Source organism: Megascapheus bottae, chromosome 1 (genome assembly GCF_031878675.1).
Source record: "Megascapheus bottae isolate mThoBot1 chromosome 1, mThoBot2.hap1, whole genome shotgun sequence".
Classification (NCBI taxonomy): domain Eukaryota; kingdom Metazoa; phylum Chordata; class Mammalia; order Rodentia; family Geomyidae; genus Megascapheus; species Megascapheus bottae.
In genome coordinates, this window is record NC_143509.1 from 52,351,284 (window position 1) to 52,377,259 (window position 25,976).

Consider the following 25,976-nt stretch of genomic DNA (forward strand, 5'->3'; position numbering starts at 1 on the left):
GCCAAATTAATTAAAAAGTAAATGGATTAAAAAGTTAATGTGAAGCCAGGCAGGTGGCTCACACCTGTAATCCTACTGCTAAGGAGGCTGAGATCTGAGGATTAAGGTTCAAAGCCAGCCTGGGTACAAAAGAAACTGAAACTCTTATCTCTAATCACAGGAAGTGGGGCTTGACTCAAGGGTATGGGGGTAGCTTTGAGCTGAAGACCTCAGGGACAACTCCTAGGCCCACCAAAAAAAAAAAAAAAAGGTAATGTGAGATATTAGGTACAGTGGCTCATACTTATAATTCATTGAGTTGAGAGGTAGTAATCAAGGGGACTGCAGTAAGCCCCAGGAAAAAAATAGTTAGGGAGTCTTAATCTCGGTCAATAATCTAGGTGTGGTGCCTTTATTCCTGTGGTCCTAGCTAGCTACATGGGAAGCTATTGATAAAATGATCTGAGTAGACCAAGGAAGATAGTGAGAAGTATTTTATCATTGATATTGTTTAGAATTACCAGTACCTGGCAATAATTAGTAGCAGATCAACTTTTGGTGACTGACTTATTACTGTCTTAAATTCTTTAATAGCACTCTATTTTGTGTTTGAACCTGGGACAAATTCCTCCAGCACTTGCATTATATATTCCATGCACAATGAGACATGTAAAAGAGTGTCTATAACAGCACTATGAATGTAAAAAATAACAAATCTAACAACCCAATTATTTGCCAGTCACGAACAAATTAATTACAGTATATCCATATAATGGAGTACTATATGCTTAATGAAAAGTCCCCCCAATTGGGACTGGGAGTTTGGCCCCCAAAAGTGCAAGTAACATTTTTTTTCATTTCTTTTTTTGTTGGTCCTGGGTCTTAAACTTTGGGCCTGGGTGCTGTCAGCTCAAAGCTACCACCCTACCTCTGGGCCTGGGCATAGTCCCTGAACGCTTCAGTTCAAGACTACTGCCCTACCACTGGAGCCACAGTGTCACTTCTAGTGATTACCTGGAAATAATAAGAGTCTCATGGACTTTAGTGCCTGAGCTGGCTTTGAACTATAATCCTCAGATTTTAGCCTCCTGAGTAGCTAGGATTACAGGTGTGAGCCACCACGTCTGCCTGGATTTTTTTTTTTAAATAAGGAGACATATGTGATTGTGTAATTAAGATTTAATTTTTCAAAAAGTAGATTGGTAAAAAGCATAGTTTTAATCTGAAAGGAGATATTTTAATTATGTTCTTTGTTTGCTAGAGTGTAGATTAATGTAGCATAAGAAAGGCAAAGGAAAAGATCTTGAAAAAAAAAACATGGAAGCAGCTTAGTCTTTTCCTCAGTAATACAAAAAACCACATGAGACAGATAGACCATGGAAGCCCTTACATGAAACATCTTGAATCTCATTTGGCTGTTTAAATTCCATATAATATTGTAGTGTCATTTCCTATTACTGTCTTAACTACCAGTACTCCAGTTATTATCAACTGTAAGTAGTAAATGATATATCAGAAGCTTACCTGAAGAACCTGGTCAACAGAGGCAACTGGATGCAACATGATGAGTAATATGAAGACAAACAAAATAATCACAGATATAACAAAAAAATCTGGAAAACAAAGTAAAAATTAAATTAGGAAACTTCTTTAAATAAAAAAGGACCCATTTGCCAGGTACGGTGTCTCACACTTGTAATCCTAGCTACTCAGGAGGCTGAGATCTGAGGATCATGGTTCAAAACTAGTCTGGGCACTAAAAAGTCCATGAGACTCTTTATCTCTGATTAACCACCAGAAAACTGGAAGTGGTTTTGTGGCTCAAGGGGTGGGGCGCCTTGAGCTGAAGAGCTCAGGGATAGCACCCAGCCCAGAGTTCAAGTCCCACCCCTAATTCCCCTGTCCCCCCCCCCCCCAAAAAAGGGACCTACTGGGTACCAGTGGCTCAGGACTACAATCCTAGCTACTCAGGAAGCTAAGATATGATTACAAAGGTTCAGAGCCAGGCATACTAAACCAAGAGACTTTTATGTCTAATCAGCCAGCAAAAAGCCCAAATAGAAGCACGACAAGTAGTATAGCACTAATTGTAAACAAAAAAGCCAAGCAAGAGGCCCCCTGATTTTGAGCCTCAGTACTAGCACAAAAATAAAACAAAGGATCCAGTAACAAGGGTATACTGTCATTTGGTTTGAGTATTTCAAGTTAATGAAATACATAACATATATACTAATATTTCCTACAAGACATCTAAAACTCATTAGCTTTAACCTTAAAAGTATTTCAGGGGGCTAGGAGTTTGGCCTAATGGTACAGTGCTTGCCTAGCATTTACCAAGACCAGGGTTCGATTCCTCAGTACCACATACATAGAAAAGCTGGAAGTGGTGCTGTGGCTCAAGTGGCAGAGCGTTAGCCTTGAGAAAAAGCCCAGGACAGTGCTCAGGCCCTAAGTTGAAGCCCCAGGACTAGCCAAAAAAAAAAAAAAAAAAAAGTACTTTACGAAGTAAATCTAAATAAAATTTAGATCTCTACTATTGATTATAAAAATACTGAACATTTATTTTCAGGAATAGGTTATTTGTTGTTTGTAAATGTGGATTAACCTTATGACTTGCTATGGAAGCAAGCAACAACAAAAACATCTAGTAGTAGCTTTCTGTTACTTTCCTACCTCAAAAAACAAAAACTTCCTGCTCACAGCCATTTTGTTAAGCATATATGTATCCATATACAAGCACCTCTTTAGTATAAGCCAGAAGAGACACTCAGAAATCTTCCACTTTTACTTATAACCCTAAGTACATTTCCTCTCGTCTCTGATCTGGATATTTGTAAATATATTTTTTTAATTAAAAATCAGTTTCAAACTCAAAACTTTACTAAGACCTTAATTAATCAGAATTTCATCACAAAAATTTCAATAGGGTAAAAAGTTAATGTCCCTTTTTGACTAGTGACCCTAATGACCCTTTTTGAAGGGTCTCAATATATTTTTTAATGAATGTCACTTGTAAATATAAACTTTACCCAGGCGCTGGGTTCAAACCTCAGGAATGCCCCCCCCTCAAATGCATGTATGCACATACACGTGAACATATTACATAATTCAGTTTTACCAGCTTATGCTGAAAGTTATATAAACACTCATCCCAAAGTGTCAAACTGTTCATTTAGACTTGATAAATAGGATTAAAAAACCAAAAGGAATCAGATACTGGTGGATCATACCTGAAATCCTAGCTACTCGGGACTGTGGTTTGAAGCCAGCCTAGGCAGGAAACTCAAAGAAACAGAAAGGAAAGGAAAATCAAAAGGAGAGGAAGGGAAAACAGAAGGAAAAGGGAAAGGGGGAGGAGAAAGAGAAGAGAAAGAGGGGGAAGGGACAGAGGAAGATTTGTACTCAATTGGTGGAGCACTAACCTTGAGAAAAAAAGGTCAGAGATAGGCCCTGAACTCAAGCCCCAGAATTGGCACAAAAAATATGAATAAAAAAATTAAAGTAAGTTTTAAAACTGGGATCCCGGGCCGGGAGTTTGGCCTAGTGGTAGAGTGCTTGCCTAGCATGCACAAAGACCCAGGTTCGATTCCTCGGTACCATATACATAGCAAAAAGCCGGAAGTGGTGTTGAGGTTCAAGTGGTAGAGTGCTAGCCTTGAGAAAGTCCAAGGACAGTGCTCAGGCCCTGAGCTCAAGCCCAGGACTGGCCAAAAAAAAAACAAAAACAAAAACTGGGATCCCTTTGAGTAAGATTTTTCTAGATTTTTTTAAATAAACAAGAGCTGTAATATTCTATTGCATAAAGGTAACAATTACAGTAATATAGTAGTCACATAAAGTTATTATAGCTGGCTGTCAGTGACTGACTCATACCTGTAATCCTAGCTACTCAGTAGGCTGAGAGTGGAGGGTTACAGTTCAAAATCAGCCTGGGCAGCAAAGTCCGTAAGATTCTTATCTCCCATAAGCTACTCAGAAAAGGAAAGAAGTGGAGTCTTTTGGTAGAATGCTAGCTTAAAGCAAAAGAAGCTCAGGGACAGTGCCCATAACCTTAGTTCAAGCCCCAGGACACGCCAAAAAGCCAAAAAATAATCGTCAATGAAAGAAAAAGTGTTAAGAAGTGGTGGTAGAGCAATGTGCTAGTGGTTTATGGCGATTATTCTAGCTACTTAGGAGACTAAGATCTGAAGGATCAAACAAGATATATACTCAAGATCCCTTTACAACACACACCTGGCTGTGGTGGTATATGTTAAAGACTGAGAACGAGAGTATCATTATATCAGACCAGCCTGAGCAGAAAAGTCCAAGATTCTCTGTAACAGCTTAAAAGACAGAATGGTTGGGTTGCTCACATTTGCAATCCTAGTTACTCATTTGAAGCCAATTCAGGCAGAAAAGTCCATGAAATTCTTTTTTTTTTTTTTTGGGGGGGGGGGGTTGGGTCATAGGGCTTGAACTCTGGGCCTGGGTGCTGTCCCAGAGCTCTTCGGGTCAAGCCCAACCCCTGAGCCACAGCCCCACTTCCCATTTTCTAGTGATCAACTGGAGATAAGAGTCCGCCCATGGGCTGGGAGTTTGGCCTAGTGGTAGAGTGCTTGCCTAGCATGCACAAAGACCTGGGTTCAACTCCTCAGTACCACATATATAAAAAAAAAGCTGGAAGTGGTGCTGTGGCTCAAGTGGTAGAGCTCTAGCCTGGAGAAAAGTCCAAGGATAGTGCTCAGACCCTGAGCTCAAGCCCAGGACTGGCAAAAAAAAAAAAAAAAAAAAAGTCTGCCCAGGCTGGCTTTTAGCTTTGAACCATGATCCTCAGCTCTCAGCCTCCTGAGTAGCTAAGACTACAGGTGTGAGTCACTACGTCTAGTCTAAGTCCATGAAATTCTCCAATTAACCACCAAAAAACCAATAGGGGAGACTGGGGTGCTATGGCTCAAATGGCAGAGGGCTAGCTTTGAACATAAAAGCCCAAGGACAACACCCAGGTCCTGAATTCAAGCCTTAGGACTAGCACAAAGAAAAGGAGAATCACTGGGCAGGAAGTATATGCTATTTAAAAAAAAAAAATAGGGATAAAAATGACAGAGAAGGTGAGGCTGATCCAGAAATATTTACATGTATGAAAAAAAATAAGGGTAAATGAATGCCTACACCTCTATTAATTAATATATACTAATACAAATTCATTTTTTTTTAATTCACAACCGAAGGTATGGCTCAGGGGGGGTAAAGCACATGCCTAGCAATCACAAGGCTATTAAGTTCAAACCTCTTCCTCCTTGGGGGGAAAATGCTGGTGAAAGTCCACAAATGAGAAATGATAAGAAGGTGAAAAGAAGAGGCAACATGGTGGTACAGGTCAGTAATCCTAGCACTTAGGAGGCAGAGGAAAAAGGACACAGAGTCTGAGACCATACTGGGCTTTGTAGTAAGACCCTGTCTCAAAAATCTAAAAAAAAATTTAGTAAGGTTTACAAGGGCACAAGCCTTCTATGGCTTACAGGATCATAAAGCTGGGTGGAAAAGTCTGAAGCCTCCATTCTTTTTGGTGCTTCTGCAGTGCAAACATTATAGAAATGAATTCTACAGGTGAGCATTGCCTCGTCAGCATTAGAAATTTCAAGGTAGTTGGTACTATTCAGACCACCCAGAAGGAACACATAATACTCACTGTGTCCCTTGAGGACCCTCTGTTCCTCTTTCTGATTCTAACTTTCCCTGCAATAGGTTGCAGAAATAAAAATTAGAGTGAAAAATAACAGGATATAAATAGCAGCAATGTTTAGTTAACACTGCTGGCTTTAATTTAAAATTAAATTTTAAATCATGACAATTTTCATGAAAGTAAATCCAGAATAAAAACTCTTAAAAATATACCTGGGAAGCTCTATTTAATCATGTCAGGAAGCCACTTTCAACACTCCTCTCTTATCTATTAATCAGTTGTTTTGTGAGTTTTGTTTTCTAAGACTGACTCTTAATATGTGAGCCCAGACTGGCCTTGTGCTCAAGATCCTACTACCTCTGTCTCCGGGGTGCAGACTGGATTACAGTCTTGCTGTACCATGCTCAACGTTCTCACCATTATCTTTACACGAAAGAATCAGGGAGAAAATCACAAGAAACTTCAAACTTACAATTTTTGTAGCAAGGTTGCCTGAAGGGTTTTCCTTTTGAAAAGGCAACTGCCACTATGAGGTACTGAAAACTGGAGATAAAAAACACTGTGGTATTTTCATAATTCTGTATATTACGTGCATCAAGTTCAGTTTCATTGTCTACGTGTGAAGAATTCTGAAAAAGGCTCCTTGCTGCATTACAAGCGCTAGAATACACAAAAACATTTTTTCATTAGTGAATACAATACCCACTTCCTAGGAAAAAAAATCAATTTTACCTTAAATGTTTTGAATACTACAGTTAACTAACAGAGCAAATTACTGTTGATAAACTTCAAACAAAAGGCCAAGAGGAAGGAAAATTAAAATTTTTCTATTTAGCCAGACATGGCAATCAGTTAAAACATGAGAATTAAGCCCGAGGTGGCTCATGCCTGTAATCCTAGCTACTCAGGAGGATAAGATCTGAGGATCAAGGTTCAAAAGCCAGCCCAGGCACAAAAGGACCTGAGTCTCCAATTAACCTCCAGAAAATGAGAAGTGGGGCTTGTCTCAAGTGTAGGGCAGTAGCCTTGAGCTAAAGAGCCCAGGGACAGCGCCCAGGCCAAGTGCAAACCTTATGATCCACAAAAAAACATGAGAATTATCATGGCTCATGCCTGTAATCTTAGCTATCCAGGAGGCTGACATCTGAGGATTGTGGTTGGAAGTCAGTTCAGGCAGGAAAATCCACAAGACTCTTAGGTCCAGTTAACCCCCAAAAAGCCAGTACAGCTATGGCTCAGTACAGCTATGGCTCAAGTGGTAGAGCATTAGGCTTGTGCAAAAACTCAGGGACAGTGCACTACCATTGAGTTCAAGCCTGAGGACTGACACACATACAAATACACATACAAAATATAACAATTAAGAAATGTGAAAGCCCCTTTCCTCATTTTTTCAAACTAGAAGTAATTTTAATAAAGGTAAACAGACCAGGGATCTGACTTTAACCTCTCAGATTCAATTTCCTTACCTGTGGATTCTACTTCTGCATCACATAGACACTGTGGGAAATGAGTAAGAATACTTACATAATTGCCTATCAAAGTACTGGCACTGAGATAACTCTCAGCATCCTGTAGTTATGGCTCACTCTCATTTCTACTTCCAGCAGGGCAATACTGCCTAGCATACATACAATAAGAGCGACAAGTACCTCCATTCATTACTGAAGTGTTAATTACACTGCATTCAATTGGGAACAGAAATTCTGAAATACCACAGCTCAAATCTAGAAAGATTCTCAGGACAGGGTTGGGAGTTTAGTGTAGTGATAGAGAGCTTGCCTAGTGTGCACAAAGACTGAGGTTTGATTCCTCAGTATCACACACATAGAAAAAGCCGAAAATGGTGCTTTGGCTCAAGTGGTAGAGCTCTACCCTTGAGAAAAACCCAAGGACAGTGCTCAGGCCCTGAGTTCAAGCCCTAGGACTAGTCCAAAAAAAAAAAAAATTCTCAGGTCAACTTTACCCTATTTTTTCCAAGGACAGTACAGTGTATGCCTAAGAAGATAGTAATAGTTTTTCTTTTTTCGTTTTTTTTTTTTTTTGCCAGTCCTGGGCTTGAGCTCAGGGCCAGAGCACTGTTTTGGGGTTTTCTCAAGCCTAGAACCCTACCACAGCACCACTTTTGGCTTTTTCTAGGAATTGAACCAGGGTCTCCGTGCATGCTAGGCAAGTACTCTATCACTAGGAAAAACTCCCAGCTCCCAGTAATATTGTTTTTAATTTTTCTAAAAACTTTAAACACAATCTCAAACCACAAATACTTACATTTAAAAACTTAATTCAGGGGCCGGGAGTTTGGCCTAGTGGTTAAAGTGCTTGCCTAGTATGCATGAAGACCCGGGTTCGATTCCTCAGTACCACATACATAGGAAAAAGCCGTAAGTGGTGCTGAGGCTCAAGTGGTAGAGCTCTAGCCTTGAGAAAGTCCAAGGACAGTGCTCAGGCCCTGAGCTCAAGCCCAGGACTGGCAAAAAAAAAAAAAAAAAAAAAAAAAACTTAATTCAACAAAATTATTCACATTTAAATAATTTTAAAAATTGTAGTAATTCATAGTTTTGGAATGGTAGAGCATTGTACAAATAAAAAGTACATTATTGTATATGCTAGTTCCTAAACTGCAGATAGAAAAGTCAGAAGCACACGCTGAGTTTAGAAGACTCTCCAAAGATTAATTCCAATTATTGCTTTACAAATAAGAAAAACAAGTCTTAGTAGCAAATCATGCAACTTAACTAAGACTCTTATCTTGGTAATGATTATCGGGTCTAAATTCTCTCTGATATGGGTTTGGGTTTCCATTCTAAAACTCATGCTGAAATTTACTTCTCATTATGATATTTAAAGAAGGGCTAGTTGGAACTTTTAAGAGGTAATGCTGCCTCATGAATGAACTAATCCATTTAAACAGCTAATCGATGAATGGATGCGCAATTAGTGGGTTATTTCCAAAGTAGATTTGTTATAATAGCCACTTTTTCTAAAGTTTCTCATCCTGTGATGTCCATCACTGCCAGCAAAAAAAAAAAAAAAAAAAAAAAAAGACCATTCCTCCTTACCCTTGCACCAAAACCATGAGCTAAAAATAAAACAATTTTCTTTTAATAACAACAAAAAAACAGGCTAAGATATTCTCTTATACCTATAACTTGTGATAACACTGAGGCAAACATAGGTAAAATCAATTAAGCTGCAATGTTATTTTACATTTCTAGACACACTTTTATATACACATGTTATACAGTTTCTACACATTTTTTTTTACATGAATTGACAAACTTACTCTGAATATGGATACCATGGCTGCTGCTTGACCCAAAAAAACCCCAGTGATTGAAATCCAATGCAGATGATAATTTGAGACAAAACAGAGAAGAGTAGCGCCCCAGATATAAGACCAGAAGGTGGTCTTTGTGCCACAAGTTCCTTCCAGGCAGGACTTAAACTCACTATATTAAAAAGAAAAAGATGGAAATTTAATAACTAAGTATTCAACTATATAAGATATTAAAAATTCATTTGAAAAGTAGACACAATGTCTTTGTTACTAATACCTTGATACAAATTTTCAAAAGCTAACTTAGATGCCACACGTTTTTAAATAAAGTGTAAAGATAAACAAATTTAGCCCTTTTCAAAAAGGATTTGAGAAGCTTTACCTCCTTGAGGAAACTTTAGTACAAAGAGAATACTAAATATAGGCATAGTGGTGCAGACCTAGAATCCCAGCATTCAGAATGCTTAAGCAGATTAACAAATCTGAGGACAATCTGGCTGAACAGTGAAACACCAAAGGAAAAGGGAAAAGAGGGAAGCAATGTAAAGAATATATTAATAAAATTCTGAATGTCTTATCTAAAGAAGACATTAACAAAGCTAGAAATAACATACTATGATGACAAAATAAACAGGGTTTTTTTTAATAACCTATAAGGTAGTGTCTACCAGATTTTTCACAATAAAGCTTCTCTCCTGGAGGAAGTGGCTCATTCCTATAATCCTAGCTATTCAGATTGAGAGCTGAGGATCCTTGTTCAAAGCCAGTACAAACAGGAAAGCCCATGAAACACTTTATTTTTATTTTTGGGGGGGTAATAGGGGAAGTGCCAGTTCTGCAGCTAGAACTCAAGATTTGGGCACTGTCCCTGAGCTGCTTTTGCTTAAGGCTTGTGCTCTAACAGAGCCACAGAGCCACTTTTGGCTTTCTTTGAGAAGTTTTATTGGTGGTAAGAGTCTCACGAACTTTCATGCCCTGGCTGGTTTTGAACCATGATCCTCATATTTCAGCCCTCAGAGAAGCTAGGATTACAGGTGTAAGCAACCAGAGCCTACCCCTGTGAGAATCTTACCTTTAACTAACTACCAAAAAAGCTGGATGGCTCAAATGGCAGCCTTGAACTCAAAAGCTCAGGGACAGTGCACAGGCCCTGAGTTCAAGCCCCAGGAATAACATAAAAGAAAATTAAAAAAAGAAAAAAAGAGGAAAAAAAAAAAAAAAAAGCTCCTCCTATCTTCCCTTTCTCGCTCCTCAAGAAGAATTATCTTCCTAAAATATCAAGTCAGAATCTCCTATCTCCCAAACCTTTTTTTTTCATTATTGGTAGATTTGTGAATTTTTAGTTGACCTAATGGGCCATATTCCCATCATTCTGTTGTATCACCAATACTAGAACAAATCAGTATCTTGTGCCCCCTTTTATGATGCATCTAAAAGGACTTAATGTTGCCTCTGTGATATTCCTTCCAAAAATTCACAGCCCCAAATCCAGTGACTTAGATGAACCCATAGTCATAATAGGGTTTAGAAAAAAAACACATCCATAAATGTCAAGATGTTCCTCCCTGCACACGTTAAGGGGCTATTCTGAATTCACGAAGATGTCTGTAAGACAATATAATAAAGGGCATTACAGGGAAAGAGGCAAAATAAATATGGGTTTTGGATAATATATCAATGCTAAATTTCCTGATCTTTATAACTATAAATATGTGATATGTAATATTCAGTAGCAAATGGACATAATGACTCAAAACTTTCAAGAAAAAATGGAAAACTGTAAGACATTTATTGGGAATCTGGACATAGGATATTATAATTGTTGGTGTAAAAATTTATTAAAGTTGAAAAAGTCATATTAGAATTTAATATGCTTTAAAATAGGTACAGAAAAATACTCACTTGTAAACACCACTACCAAAATGATTGCCAGATCAATGAAGAGGAACTGGAAGTCTCCTAGGTTACTTAAAATCTACAGGGTAATTTAAAAACATAATTACTATTCAGAAATTATTTTCATAACACTGTTCTCAGGATATCGATTGACTTTTCACCAGTAACGACAAATTCAAAATGTCACTTGAATTTGCCTAAAACACATGTGCTACAGGCATGCACAGCAAGTAATACAGTGTTTGCCTCATTGTGCAAGATCCTGTGTTCAATTTCTAGTTTAGTGAAAGAAAAACTAACATACATTTGCCTTTGGAACTGATCAAACATACATTTTAAACATTTGATTAAAGATAAATGAGCTATATCTCCATAAAATTTTGAAAATTTTCAACTAATAAAAAAGCAAACACAAGCTTTTATTCAAGATATACAACATTTTTAACATATTTGACATTTCCTTAATATCTAATCCCATCTCTTCTTTTTTTTTTTTTTTTGCCAGTCCTGGGCTTGAGCTCAGGGCCTGAGCACTGTCCTTGGACTTTCTCAAGGCTAGAGCTCTACCACTTGAGCCTCAGCACCACTTCTGGCTTTTTTCTATGTATGTGGTACCGAGGAATCGAACCCGGGTCTTCATGCATGCTAGCCAAGCACTTTAACCACTAGGCCAAACTCCCGGCCATCCCATCTCTTCTTATATTTCCTTTTCCTTTCTTTTGGTTATGGGGCTTGAGCTCAGGGCCTGGATGCTATTCTTGAGCTCTTCTGCTCAAGACTAGTATACTCCAGCACTTTGAGCCACAGCTCCACTTGCAGTTGACTGATCAATTGGAAATTAAGGAGTCTCACAGGGATTCTTCTGTCCAAACCACAATCCTAAAATCTGTCTCTTAAATAGCTACAATTACAGGTGTGAGCCACCCGCATGCCTAGACCTTTCAGTATTTTCTACACATGGGAAAAGAGGATAGTTCTCAGAATCCTTTGGATGTACTGATCTACATTATCAGGAGAAAAATGTACAGTAAGATCACTTCAAATGTAAATTCTGATAGAGTACCTATGGATAGTTCTGTTTATGCTGTTTCTCCAAATGCAGAGTTCTACAAACTATTACTGAAGCTTAATTTCTCACTGTCTTTTCCCAGTAAATGTGTAGAAAACTTAACTATAATCCTTGGTACTCCCATCTAACATTTTGAAGATTAAAGAAAAGATGTCCAATCTGCACTAAACATTTCAGCTTAGTACTCAAACTATAATAATCTCAAAATAAAATTTAAAACACTACTTTAAATCAGTATGAATGGAAGCATTCTGTATCAAATATACATGTTCAGTACTTTAAGTGTCTTAATATTTAGTGCCAGCTCTGTGTACAATATTAGTACTCACGGAATACAGGAGAGTAACACTGAAGTACTGTATGATGCTATACAATGCCATAAACTTAAACACACAGAAGGAAGTCATTAAAGCAGCACGGCCTTCCCTGAGGAAAAACAAATGTTGATATGTAAATAAAAGCACGTTAAGCCCCTCCTATATAAAAGTTCTACCGTGACAGGTAACCATCCACATACAACAGCTACTACGACAAAATACGATCAGTAAGCTTGGGTAGCTCACACCTGCAATCCTAGCTACTCAGGAGGCTGGGATCTGAGGATCATAATTTGAAGCTAGCCTGGGCAGAAAAGTACCTGTAAGACTCTTAATTTCAATTAACCACTAAAGAACTAGAAGTAACACTGTGGCTCAAGTGGTAGAGCACTAGCCTTGAGCACAAAGAGGCTCAGGGACAGCGACCACTCATACTCTGACTTCAAGTCCTAAAACAGAACAACAAAAAAAGAACTATCTTCAAGGTGAATTGGAAGAAATAAAAGTTGCTAGATTGTTACAGTTTAAATGTTACAGGTTATTCAACACTAACACAAATTTACATTACTTTCTGTAATAACTTGCCCTTCCATATTGTTACTTCAAGATACAAAGAAACAATGAGAAAAAGTCCAAGTTGTACTACCTGATGAGGTTTGGCACACAGGAAATACTAGGAGTTTTAGAGGTGAAAGGAGATGCCACTGAAGCCTCAAGTTCAGATAAGGAAATGCCTCCATGTGCTCTCTTCAAAGCCTAATAATGTCAGGAAAACTGCTTAAGTTTTATGAATGTCACTCAGACTAAAGTAAAAATGACAGAAGTAAATCATAAAATCTATACTTACGCCACAATCATTTGCACCATCACCACACATCCCAACAAAGTAACTAAAAAACAAAACAATGTTGAGATTTTACTTTAGTTCTCTCCTTTCCTCCCTTCCTTTCCTCTTTGCTTGAACTCCATTAATTAAAGCAACGTTATGTTTTCAAAGTTGGTAAGAAAGAAAATGTAACCGTGTACCATTGGATCTAGCTATAAATAGTGTTAATAGTCACAACATGAATTCTGAATATGGGTTAAGCATCTTCCAGAATATACAAATAACTTTCTAAGATTTCTTCAATACAGTATAAAGAGCTAAAAGACTAATCCTTGGGTGGAACTAATGAATGTTTTCATTATAATGACCACTGTCATGATGCTTAGAAATAGTACTGCTGTTCTAACAGCACTGCTGTTCTAAACCCAGCACTGCTTAGAAACAGAAATAACCGGAGTTACTTTAACGTAGGCAAATCAGCTGGTTGTCTTGATTTCTTCACCTTTAAAGCAAAAGGTATATGCCTATGTGTTATTTAGCATACTTACCTTTAAGGTTATCAGTAAAGGCCTGTCCTTTTAAAACTTGACACACTGGCTAGGCACCAGTAGCTCAGGCCTATAATCTGAGCTACTCGAGAGGCTGAGATCTGAGGAACATGGTTCAAAGCCAGTCTGGGCACGGAAGTCTATGAGACTCTTAACTCCAATTAACCACCAGAAAACCAGAGTGGCACTGTGGCTCAGCGTAATAAAGTAGTAACTTTGAGCTGAATTGCTCAGGGACGGTGCCCCAGCAGAGTGTTCAAGCCCCATGGCCAACCAAAAACAAAACAAAACAAAACAAAAAAACTTGACACATGGGACTGGGAATGTGGCTTAGGGCTAGAGTGCCTGCCTAGGCATGCTTCATGAAGCTCTGGGCAGGATTCTTCAGTAGCACTTGAACAGAAAATGCCAGAAATAGCACTGTGGCTCAAGTGGAAAAGCGCTATCCTTGAGTACAGAGAGGTTCAGGAACAGAGCTCAGGCTGAGAGTTCAAGCTCAAAAATCACCTCACCCTAACAACTCTCCCCTCTCCCCCAAAAACAAACAAACTTAGGGGCTGTGAGTCTGGTGGCTCACACCTTTAATCTTAGTTACTCAGAAGTCTGAGATCTAAGGATTGCTGTTCAAAATCAGGCATGAAAGGCTGTGAAGTTCTTATCTCCAATTAACCACCAGAAAACCAAAGGTGTTGCTGTGGCTCAAAGTGGTAGAGCACTAGCCTTAAGCTGAAAAGCTCAGGGACAACACTCAAGACTGAGTAAGACTGAGTTGAAGCTCACCATGACTGACCCCAAAGCAAAAAAAAAAAAAAAAAAAAAAAGAGGTCAAGGACAGCACCCTGAGTTCAAGTCCCAGGAGCAGCACTAAATAAATGAAGTCATTTTTTTTCTTTTGCCAGTGCTGGGCTTGAGCTCAGGGCCTGAGCACTATCCTTGGACTTTCTCAAGGCTTGAGCTCTACCACTTGAGCCTCAACACCAATTCCTGCCTTTTCCTATGTATGTAGTACCGAGGAACAGAACCTGAATCTTCGTGCATGCTAGGCAAGCACTCTACCACTAGGCCAACCTCCCAGCCCTGAAAATGAAGCCATTTTTATCATGATAAAACACCCGAATGAATTTTATCTAGGTATTAAAGGAATTTTTTTGTACTTTACCTAAATAAATGAGCACATGAAAGCAGCACTGAAAGCATTCACTGATCTTGTGACACTTGTTTATATATATGTATATGTACATATGCATATGCACACAAATTGAGCATTTCTTATCTGAAAATGAAACTGCAATAGAAAAACAAAGTCATCAATACTTACTCTACATTTTGCAATGCTTCTATCAGTTGTGTCTTCTGATCAGGTGCCATACGAGCAAACACCGTACCATGCAACATCAACTAGGGGGGAAAAAATCCTTTAAAAATTACATTCTCACCAGATACCAATGGTTGAAATCTGAGGATACTGGTTCAAAGCTAGCTTAGGCAGAAAAGTCTATGAGATTCTTATCTCTAATTACCAAAAAGCCAGAAGTGAAGCTGTAGCTCAAATGGTAGAGTGTTAGTCTTAAGCAAAAACGCTCAGTAATTGCATCCAGACCCTCAATTCAAGCCACAAGACCAGCAACAAAGGTGAAAAAAAAAAAAAAACTCAATATATCATGAGTATGTTTACAAATTTATATCACTTACTTTAGGAACAAGGTCTTGAAAATGCTCCAGTATCACTGAAAATGATTTTCCATTCATTGCGAAATGATAACGAGTAATCTGAAGATCTTCTAAGCTATCATGGACCAATTTAATTGGAATAGCCTGTGTGGGACATTCACAACAATATTTAGGTATTCGAGCCAAACAAAACAACCCTATGTTAAGCATATTTGTCCCCACATAGAACTGTATCATTGAATATTGTCTATTTTCTACAACACTTTAAAAGCTTAATATTTATTCAAAGAAAAAGGAAAATTACTTTTGAGGTTACATGTAATGTTTGTTGAAAAGAGAACATGTAAGGAAAATTGAATATCAGGTTTAATTTGAAATGTTCTATGAACTGAATACTATTATAACTTGAAAAACAGGATAAATACTTGGGATTATTCCACTTTAAAATTATGGATCTAAAGATTGGGGGCATGACTCATGAGTAGAGAACAGGCCCGGCAAGTGTATGGCCCTGAAGTCAAACTCTACTACACACATAAACACACATACACCACACACCACACATGAAAGGAGGGGAAAAAAAAAAAAAACACCCCAAATCCAAAACCGAAAAAAAAAACCTATGGCCCTCAAATTTAAATACAGATATCTTTGAGTCCACCAAGTCCCAGTGAAATCTCTCTGCAAGATTGCCTAAGCTTCTGTTTTCCATTATATTTTCCCCACACATACACACACCCCAGCACTAAATTTCAAATAAACAAACTTCCAAAAAAGAAAGTGAATCTTAACATTACCTCTGTATCTACTGCTGGTGAATTACCGCTCTGTGTTAGGGAGTCTGCATAATGCCAATTTATCTTAGCAACTTTCCCATCCTTTGGAGGTAATGCTTCAGCAATAATAATTTTATCCTGAGGTAGAATCATTCCACAGTCTCTGGCCACAGAGACAGCAGTCAACATGTTGTCACCTAAATTTTCAAAATATTTTAGATACTAAAATCAAACTGGAAATACACAAGTATTACTGACGATCAGTCTAGTTCATGAGTGTACTGGCCACAATGAAGATAGAATATGTATGGTCTTTATCATTAAAGAGTTTTAAAATATTGAAATCAATTAAAGCATACTTATCAAAAGGAAGCCTCAAATAATAAAATGTGCTTTTTAACTCTCAGCACTTTATTCTTTGTCTTTTTAAGGAAGGATTTCACTTTGGAGTACAAACTAGTATTGAATGTATCATGTAATTGATGTTGTCCTTGAACTTAAGATATACCACCTATCTGGCTTCCCAAGTGCTTGAGATTTCAAGATAAATGTACTCATACTTGGCTCATAACCATTTTTTTTTTTTTACAAGTCTTGGGGCTTGAACTCAGAGCCTGAGCACTATGCCACTTCTGATTTTTCTGGGTATGTGTTACCAAGAAATCGAACCCAGGGCTTTGTGCATGCAAGATAAACACTCTACTACAAGGCTACACTCCTGGCCAATAACCATAACTGTTAAACACAATAATTTTCAGTCATATGACTCATGGCAAATTGAGACATAAAGACCTATAAACATTTGATGAAATAACCTAGAAGTGAGTAATTGGTAGTCTGTATAAAAAAAGAAACACTATCACAGTATCACAGGAAAGGGTGAATCACAAAAGGAAGACTTACACACAAAGTAATAGTTAGAAAGTTAATTAAGAACACATGTAATCAGAAATATGACATAACTCCTCAGTCAAGAGAAGGAAAGAAATACTCAAATAAGAAGATTAATAGGGAAATGTCTTAGTAACCCACCACTATCAGAGATGTATAATATTTTGATCCCTATTTCCCACATAGCCAACCCAAGGCATTTTCCTGAGGCCCATGAGACACTGTCACGTTGTCATAGCAAAAGAAGAAAAAAAGAAGGAGATAAAGACGGGATGTATATTAAAGAAGGATATAGAAATAAGTTTCTAATAGTAATAGATTTAGTGAGTTTTAGAAGTATATTATTAGATAAATCTCAGAGTCTAACACAAAAATATATGTATGAAGCCTATTCTCATAAGTATAACTGAATAGGTAAGTACAATTAAAAGACTACCTTAAAACTGACTACAGTGAGCTGGGCAAGGTAGCTCAGGCCTTTAATCCTGGCTAGTTAGGAGGCTGAGATCTGGGGGTCGTGATAGAAAGCCAGCCAGGGCATTAAAGAACATGAGACTCTTATCTCCAATTCATCATAGAAAAGATGGGATATGGGGCTGTGGCTCAGGGGTAAGGTGGTAGCCTTGAGCAGAGAACTCAGGAACAGTATTCAAGCCCCGTGACCCACCAAAAAACAAACATATAAAAAACTGACTACAGCGTGTATCTAATATTAACAGAATAAAAACATCAAGGAGAATCATTCAGACTTACCAGTTTTAAAAAAAGTAGCTAGTGGCTCATGCCTGAAATCCTATCTACTCAAGAGGCTGAAATCTAAAGATCACCATTCAAAGCCAGCTTGGGCAAAAAAGTCCATTATATTCTTTATTAACCATGCCAAAACCAGAAGTGAAACTGAGGCTCAAAGTGGCAGAGTACTGGCCTTGAGCACAAAAGCTCAGGAATAGCGCCTAAGCCCTGAGAATAACATTATGACCACCATAAAATAAAATGTAAAACTATCCCTCTCCATAATTATTTTTTTACTAGTAATTCAAACTAACAATCATATATATATATATATATACATACACATATGTATATATATATATACTAATAACTTCCAATAATCTAGTCTATGTACCTATCAATTCTAAAAAGTTACAAATGACTCTAAAATGAGTAAAACATACTCTTAATCCTCAAATTTTGTACTCTAGCAGAGAAAACATTCCAAGTAATTAACACAAGGGAAGGTATTCTAAATGCTGTTAAAAAATATATGACTAGGGGAAGGGAGTTTAGCCTAGGGGCAGTGCTTGCCTAACATGCCCGAAGACCTGTGTTTGATTCCTCCATACCACATACATAGAAAAAAGCTGAAAGTGGTGCTGCAGTTCAGGTAGTAGAACTCTAGCCTTGAGAAAAACCTAAGGATAGCCCTGAGTTCAAGGCCCAGAACTGGAGAAAGGAAAGAAGGAAAGAAAGAAAGAGAGAGAGAGAGGGAGGGAGGGAGGAAGAGAGGGAGGGAGGGAGGGAGGGAGGGAGGGAGGGAGGGAGGGAGGGAAAGAAAGAACAAAAGAAAGAAAAGGGGGAGAGCAGAGAGGGAGAGAGGGAGAGAGGGAGAGAGGAAGAGAGGAGAGGAAAGGGAAGGGAAGGGGAGGGGAGGGGAAAGGGGGAAAGGGGAGGGGAAGGGGGAAAGGGGGAAAGGGAAGACAGGGAAAAAAGGGAAAAGGGAAAAGAGAAAGGAAAGGGGAAAGGGAAACAGGAAATGGGAAAAGGAAAGGAATAAAAGAAAAAAAGAGAAATAAATGAATGATTAAAAGCCAGTGCCAATGGCTCATGCCTATAATCCTAGCAACTGAGGAGGCTAAGATCTGAGAATTGCAGTTTGAAGACTATTACCTCAAATTAACAGCAAAAAGCTATAACTGGATGTGTAGCTTAGGTGGTGGAGCACTGATGGTGATTAGAGTAGAAGTCCTAAGATCAAGCCCCAGTACCAACACAAAAAGGTGGGAAGAGGAAGGAAAAGGAGCACCCAATTTAAAAAAAAAATTTTTTTTTTTTGACAGTCCTGGGCCTTGAACTGAGGGCCTAAGCACTGTCCTTGGACTTTCTCAAGGCTAGAACTCTACCACTTGAGCCACAGCACCACTTTTAGCTTTTTTCTATATATATGGTACCCAGGAATCTAACCCAGGTCTTTGTGCATGCTAGGCAAGCACCTTAGCACTGGGCCAAACTCCCCTCATCTAAAAATTTTATAGTGTTTTGGGTTTTTCTCTTTTTTGTTCATGGTGGGACTTGTCCCTGAGCTCTTCAGCTCTAGGCTACCGCCCTACCCCTTGAACCATAGCTTTCCTTCCAGTTTCTGGTGATTAACTGGAGATAAGAGTCTCATGGACTTTGGTGTCTGGGATGGCTTTGAACCATGATCCTCAGATCTCAGCCTCCTGAGTAGCTAGGACTACAGGTGTGAGTTTTCTTATTTGACTATACTTTTTATAAATACAATTAGCTAAATCTCAAAAGAATACTGCAAGGTTATCAATGGGAAAAAAACTCAAGTATGAACAGGCCATAAGATGGAGCTACTGTTTTGCAACTAACTGATCGTTCTTTCATAAATCTAACCTGTGACCATGACAGTGCGAATGTTGGCTTTATGCAAATCTTCAAGTACTGCAGGGGTTTCTTGCTTTAATTTGTTCTGCATTATAATTAATCCCATAAAATCCATGTTGTTTTCAATGGCATCTCTGCAGGAAAAGAAGGTTTAACACATAATGGTTTAGTCTAGGGAACAGGCATTGTTCTCTTTATGCTGACAAAACAACTTAAAATACCTATAAACTAAAAAGGAAAATATTTTATATGCTGAATCAACCATGTGTGCATTTATCTCCAAAAAATTTCAGTTTGGAAAAAGAGTAGTAACAAGAAATGTATTTTGATGTACTGAAATAAAACTATGTTCTTTGAAATACGAAAATACAGAAACCATTTGGAAACACGTAAAACAATTTAAGCACTAAATATTCATCTTACATCCTTATATCTAAAGAATATGCATCTTATATTTTTCTAATCCTAAGTATCAATCTGTTTATTATCCTTCATAAAATAAACCCCAATTTAAGTATTAAGGGAAAAGTTGAAATGGTAGGTAGTTAAGATATACTTATCAGTATAACAATGTTATCTATTCAGGACTGAGAGGTGTTTGCTTAGAATACTAACACTCAATATATTTATCAAGATGCACCAGCCTGTATATACATTACTCTAGGGTCTACTTTCAAGGTTCTTGTGAGGAAACAGACCTGTGAAAGAGATGCATGTAAAAATCCCATGTACTTCATCACTACAATGGAGATGAAGTCTGTTCAGTAAGTAACATCCTTAAGAAATCTCAAAATGGCCGGGAGTTTGGCCTAGTGGTAGAGTGCTTGCCTAGCATGCACTAAGACCCGGGTTCAATTCCTCAGTACCACATACATAGAAAAAAGCCAGAAGTGGTGCTAAGGCTCAAGTGGTAGCACTCTAACCTTGAAAAAGTTCAATGCTCAGGCCCTGAGCTCAAGCCCAGGACTGGCAAAAAAAAAAAAAAAAAAAAAAAAACTCAAGCCACCAAAATTACACTATAGAATTTTCTTTTTCATTATGGTAGGAATCCTGAAGTTAGAAACTAGAACTGGGAGACAAAATAAGTGACTGTTCTACAAACAATTCAACAATAAAGGTTAACTAAATATATAAGACCTAAAATGTTTAAAATGTAGCATAACAATGTATGGTAAACAGCTTTAAGAATCACAATTCTGATGATGGAAGAAAACAAACACTGTAATCTGAAATTGTCTTCACAGCACAAAGTACAAAGTTGTATCAATGTAAAATACTAGGTCAAAAGCACTGGACCATTTTTCTATGGAGAACTGGTTTCTAGCTTCTCTTTGTTTCTTTCTGAATTATGAATTATACAATATATATAAAGGCTTAAGCTACAAGATGAATACTAAAATTCACTCCTACAAGGAAGAAATAGAAAAAAAAGGGCCGGGGGGCCGGGAGTTTGACCTAGTGGTAGGGTGCCTGCCTAGCATGCAGGAAGACCCAGGTTCGATTCCTCGGTACCACATACATAGAAAAAGGTTGGAAGTGGTGCTGTGGCTCAAGTGGCAGAGTGCTAGCCTTGAGAAAAGCCCAAGAACAGTGCTCAGGCCCTGAGCTCAAGCCCAGGACAGGCAAAAAAAAGAAAAAAGAAAAAGAAAAAAAGGGACCTGGTATTTGAAGAGGAAGAGAACAAAAAGGTAATAGGGAAAGAGTATTTGCTATGGGCAGAAGGAACAGCTTATTCAAGAACACAGAAAGACGTCTGAATATGACAGCCCAAGAATTACAATCAATTCAATGGTCTCTAAAAAGGAAGATGGCAAAACATAAAGGTATAATGAGAAGATACTAATGTGTGCCCTTTGTAGGAAATGGTATTGTGTATCTATGATTCCTAACTGTGGTGTATATATCAGTTCAGTGGGTACAGGTTTGTAGAAATCTATACGCAGAATGGTTAGTAAGACAAATAATGACTTTTTTTTTCTATTTACAAGGGATTTGTACTTAGAGATAACATAAAATACTCCTAAACAAAAACAATCTCAACAAAGAGTAGGTATAAATTAATTACAGTAGCAATGACAAACCTTGAATATAATATTTACACATAGGAAGAAAAGTAATATCCATATTGCCATTTGGCAGGGGGTAAATGGCAGAGGGTAGAAGGGAGAGAATATTAGGTACTGTGTTACTACAGGCACTCATGGCAGTGACCAAATTACTGTTTGGAGCAAGCCACTGATTAAGGCAACAGGATGCAGGAGAAATAAACTTCAGAACTATTTACTTTTCTAAGAAAATACCTGATACACAGTAAGCTCCAAATAAATATTTAACAAATTAAAAGTAATTTCAATAAATAGGAAAAACAAACAATACTACAATAACATAAGCAAACAAAAGAAAAAGGCAAATACAGAACAAAATTAATGAAAAAATATTTTACCTCAATCATCTAAAAGAATGATATACAAATATGTGCCAACATCAGTATTTAATAAATATCCAATCTCATGCAATAATGTGCAGGACTTAAATGATGCACTGTTGAAAAGACTGAAGGAAAGCCATTCTACCATACCTGCTAATATTCTGTACTTTATGCCATGTCAGTTTTGATTCCAATTTTCTGTGTGCAAGAGCAATCACACGGAAGCCCTGTTTAGTGTAATCTTCTAAAACTTTCTCAAACTCAACTGGAACTTAGTAAAAGAAAAAGTAAATTTTATTTTTAAATTGTTCACACAAATATCAGAATTTTGAAGTAAGCCAGACCCAAAGAAACATAGGCTCCATGGTTTCCCTCATTTGGAACAATTAGAATACATTTACAATTCTCCTAACATAGGATCATAACAGCTCAAAAAGCTATGTATATATGTTCACATGTGACAAAATGAATTCCAGGATATGGAAACAAGAGGTTTATCTTTGTGACTGTTGTTCTTAATGTACTATGAGAAGCTATTTCTTTTCTCTTCATTTCTACATACGGTTTATCTCGTGTTGTTGCGGTATCTGACTTTGATACCTGTTATATTGTATATGTTTATTTGAAAAAGGGAAGGTAAGAAGAAAACATGATGAATGGGAGAGGGAGGAAAAGAGGGAGAAAAACATGGGAAAGGATAACAGTGTTTAAGAAGTAATGTACCCAGCTGGGTGTGTTGGGTCACGCCTGTTATCCTAACTACTCAGGAGGCTGAAATCTGAGGATCACAATTCACTAAAGTCCGTGAGACTTTCATTTCCACCAGAAAACCAGAAATGGTGCTGTGGCTGAAGGGGTAGAATGCAAGCCTTGAGCTGAAGAGCTCAGGGACAATGTCTAGGGCCCAGAGTTTAAGTCCCACCACCAAAAAAAAAAAAAAAAAAAAAAAAAAAAGAAGTAAGGCACCCACTCCCTGATGAACATTAACTATAGCCCTGCAGTAGATCATCCCAACAATATTAAAAAAAAAAAAAAAAAAAACCACAGGGCCAGGAGTTTGGCCTAGTGGTAGAGTGCTTGCCTAGCATGCACGAAGACTCCGGTTTGATTCCTCGGTACCACGTACATAGAAAAAAAGCCGGAAGTGGTGCTGAAGCTCAAGTGGTAGAGTGCTGGCCTTGAGAAAGTCCAAGGACAGTGCTCACGCCCTGAGCCCAAGCCCAGGACTGGCAAAAACAAAACAAACAAACAAACACAACAAAAAAAAAAAAACAACCAATATCAGAATTTTACCCAAAGCCTACTTGTTTTCTTACCTGTTTCAGGTTTACAAAGACTGGCAATCACCTCAGGAGCTCCTTTCATGTAGGCATCCATTTTCTTATCCCCTAGCACTCTTGCAACCACACTCATACGTTGTAAAGCAGAAGAAAATGGGAACTGACGAACAATTCCTATCTCATAAACAGCCTATGTAATTTCAAAAGATGCATAAAACATTATTCTTTAAAAATGAAAAAAAAATGTATTACTATGTAATAAAAATTCTTTTCAACTTACTGGAAGTTCAAACAGCTCCTAAAAACAAACAAAAAAGCACAGCTTAAGTCCATTAATATACTCAAGTTTAAGAATATTTAAACATTAAAAAAAAGAATAACGGTTCACCAAAATATTTTTAAAAGAATGAATTCTGAGGGCTGGAAGTTTAGCCTAGTGGTAGAGTGCTTGCCTAGCTTGCATATAAACCCGGGTTCGGTTCCTCGGTACCACATACATAGAAATAAAGCCAGAAGGGGCGGGGAGTTTGGCCTAGTGGTAGAGTGCTTGCCTAGCATGCACAAAGACCCGGGTTCGATTCCTCAGTACCACATACTTAGAAAAAGCTGGAAGTAGTGCTAAGGCTCAAGTGGTAGAGCTCTAGCCTTGACAAAGTCCAAGGACAGTGCTCAGGCCCTGAGCTTAAGCCCGGGACTGGCAAAAAAAGAAAAAAAGAAAGAAAGAAAGAAAGAAAGCCAGCCAGCCAGAAATGGTGTTGTGGCTCAAGTGGTAGAGGTCCAGCCTTGAGAAAGCCCAACGACAGTGCCTAGGCCCTGAGTTCAAGGCCCAGGACTAACAAAAAAAAAAAAAAAAAAAAAAAAGAATTCTGATTATTTCAAAGTCAGGATTTAAGATTCCTTATATCCCACTCTTCATTAGAAAGATATGTTCCCAGGACTAGCTTTGTGGTAGAGCACTTGCCTAGTATACCCAAGGCTATGGTTCAATCATTAGGAAAATACTGAGATCCTAAATACTGTCAAACACTCTAGCAAATTAATTAATTTTTTAAATTTAAAAATAATTTTGAAATTAATTTGTGGTTGTAATATGGCTAGAACTGAAGAGTCAGGTGTTTATTCTCACTTGACTTTCTTATACACAACTGTGCACTAACACTTAAGCCACACATCCAGCTCTACTTTTTGTTGGTTAATTAGTGATGGAATCTGGAAACTTTTCTACTTTTTCAGGCTATGAATTGAGGTCCTCCAGGTCTCAGCCTCTTGAGTAGCTAGTATTATAGACAGGTATAAACCAATCATGCACCTGGTGCACAGGGAACTTAAATTTTCCTCAAGGGCCTAACTTGCACGAAACCCTGGGTTTAACTCCTTGGTACCACATACACACAAAAAATTAGAAGTGGTGGTACGTCTCAAGAGGTAAGAGCACTAGCCTTGAGAAACCCAAGGACAGTGCCCAGGCCCCGAATTCAAGCCCAGAGTGGATGAATCTAGAGTGAATCATGTTGAATGAGACAAGTCAAGACCTAAGCAACAAAAGGCGCATGGTGTCCTTAATATGTGGCTATTAGATCCAAACAGTACAAGAGTGAGGACTCAATATTTGCATACCCAGTGTTATGGACATGGTATTGGAAATATAAACGTAACTATATAGATATAAAAACTATGACTGTATAGACATGTTTTATTTCATAAATTAATATGTATCTATAATATACAAACCCATAGCCAAATTTTGATTATGTTCTAAAAACTAAGTGCGAGTGACTGTATATAGAGATTCCCTTCTAGAACACTTGTCTGTTAAACATGTCATTTGAAATATGATGTAAAAATCAATGTTAATAAATTCTTTAATTTAAAAAAAAACAATAAAATAAATAATTCACCTCAAGGCAAACATGGTGACTCATACCCATAAAACTAGCACTCAGGAGGCTAAGGAAAAAGAACCACAAGTTAGGCACTAGCCTGGCCTACACACCTCTAATAAATAGAATGAAATAAAATGGAAATCTGTCTTAAAAAAAAAAAAAAAAAAACCCTACTGGGCTGGGCCCAGTGGTAGAGTGCTTGCCTAGCATGCACAAAGTCCTGGGTTTGATTCCTTGGTACAACATACGTAGAAAAAGCTGGGAGACAGAGAGACCGAGAGAGGGGAAAAAGGGGAGAGAGAGGGGATAAAGAGAAGGGAGAGGAGGGGGAAAGGGGGGGAGAGGGGGAGAGAGAGGAAGGGAGAGATCCATGTAGTATAATCTGAGACAGAGTTGCAGATAAATACAGCTAAAAGTATTTGTCTGTACAGTAAAAACGTATTTGACTTCCTCTTTGAGCAACATATCCATACAAGAACTAAATGCAAGAAACCATCAACAGTATTTTCCAACACAAGAGCTTCTGTACCATTTCTTGGTTTCCTACAGGTGTAGACTCAGGAAGCAGCTGTTTAGGAGGACGAACCACAGTGGGCATAATTCGATTATGAAGTGCTGTTTCTTCTTCAGTTGCTTCCTCTAGAATCTGAAAATAAAACATTCAAGTCATCACTTCAAAATTCAATTCACTGGTTCAGGAACTAAACCATGGCCTTTTTCAGTGAACTGCTCTAACACTTTAGTCATCTAACATTACTAACCTAATATAAATATAAGAACTCTTTCAGGGCACAGCTAGGTGCCAGGCATGAGCCATATGACTATAATCCTGGCTATTCAAGAGGTTGAGAACTAGGGTA

The 25,976-nt window shown here is 38.0% G+C and overlaps 1 protein-coding gene across 7 annotated transcripts in view; it reads right to left on the reverse strand.

The window, feature by feature from the left end:
• Atp13a3 (ATPase 13A3) overlaps positions 1-25,976 on the reverse strand; it is a 110,040-nt gene that overhangs the window by 29,364 nt on the left and 54,700 nt on the right. For 6 of the 7 annotated variants that reach the window (XR_016537449.1, XR_016537448.1, XM_090344058.1 and 3 more), the window contains 15 exons: positions 25,646-25,762; positions 23,514-23,531; positions 23,270-23,423; positions 22,104-22,224; positions 19,535-19,659; positions 16,046-16,221; positions 15,270-15,392; positions 14,896-14,975; positions 13,051-13,093; positions 12,850-12,959; positions 12,216-12,312; positions 10,824-10,896; positions 8,928-9,093; positions 6,117-6,304; positions 1,504-1,592 (listed from right to left, as the gene is read on the reverse strand). Coding sequence is in view for 4 of the 7 variants with exons in the window: in XM_090344058.1 (XP_090200184.1) it covers positions 1,504-1,592; positions 6,117-6,304; positions 8,928-9,093; positions 10,824-10,896; positions 12,216-12,312; positions 12,850-12,959; positions 13,051-13,093; positions 14,896-14,975; positions 15,270-15,392; positions 16,046-16,221; positions 19,535-19,659; positions 22,104-22,224; positions 23,270-23,423; positions 23,514-23,531; positions 25,646-25,762 (1,680 nt within the window). In the remaining 3 variants the exon portion in view is untranslated. Of the gene's footprint in view, positions 1-1,503; positions 1,593-5,650; positions 5,698-6,116; positions 6,305-8,927; positions 9,094-10,823; positions 10,897-12,215; positions 12,313-12,849; positions 12,960-13,050; positions 13,094-14,895; positions 14,976-15,269; positions 15,393-16,045; positions 16,222-19,534; positions 19,660-22,103; positions 22,225-23,269; positions 23,424-23,513; positions 23,532-25,645; positions 25,763-25,976 lie in introns of all 7 variants that reach the window. The other variant, XR_016537458.1, reaches the window with a different exon arrangement.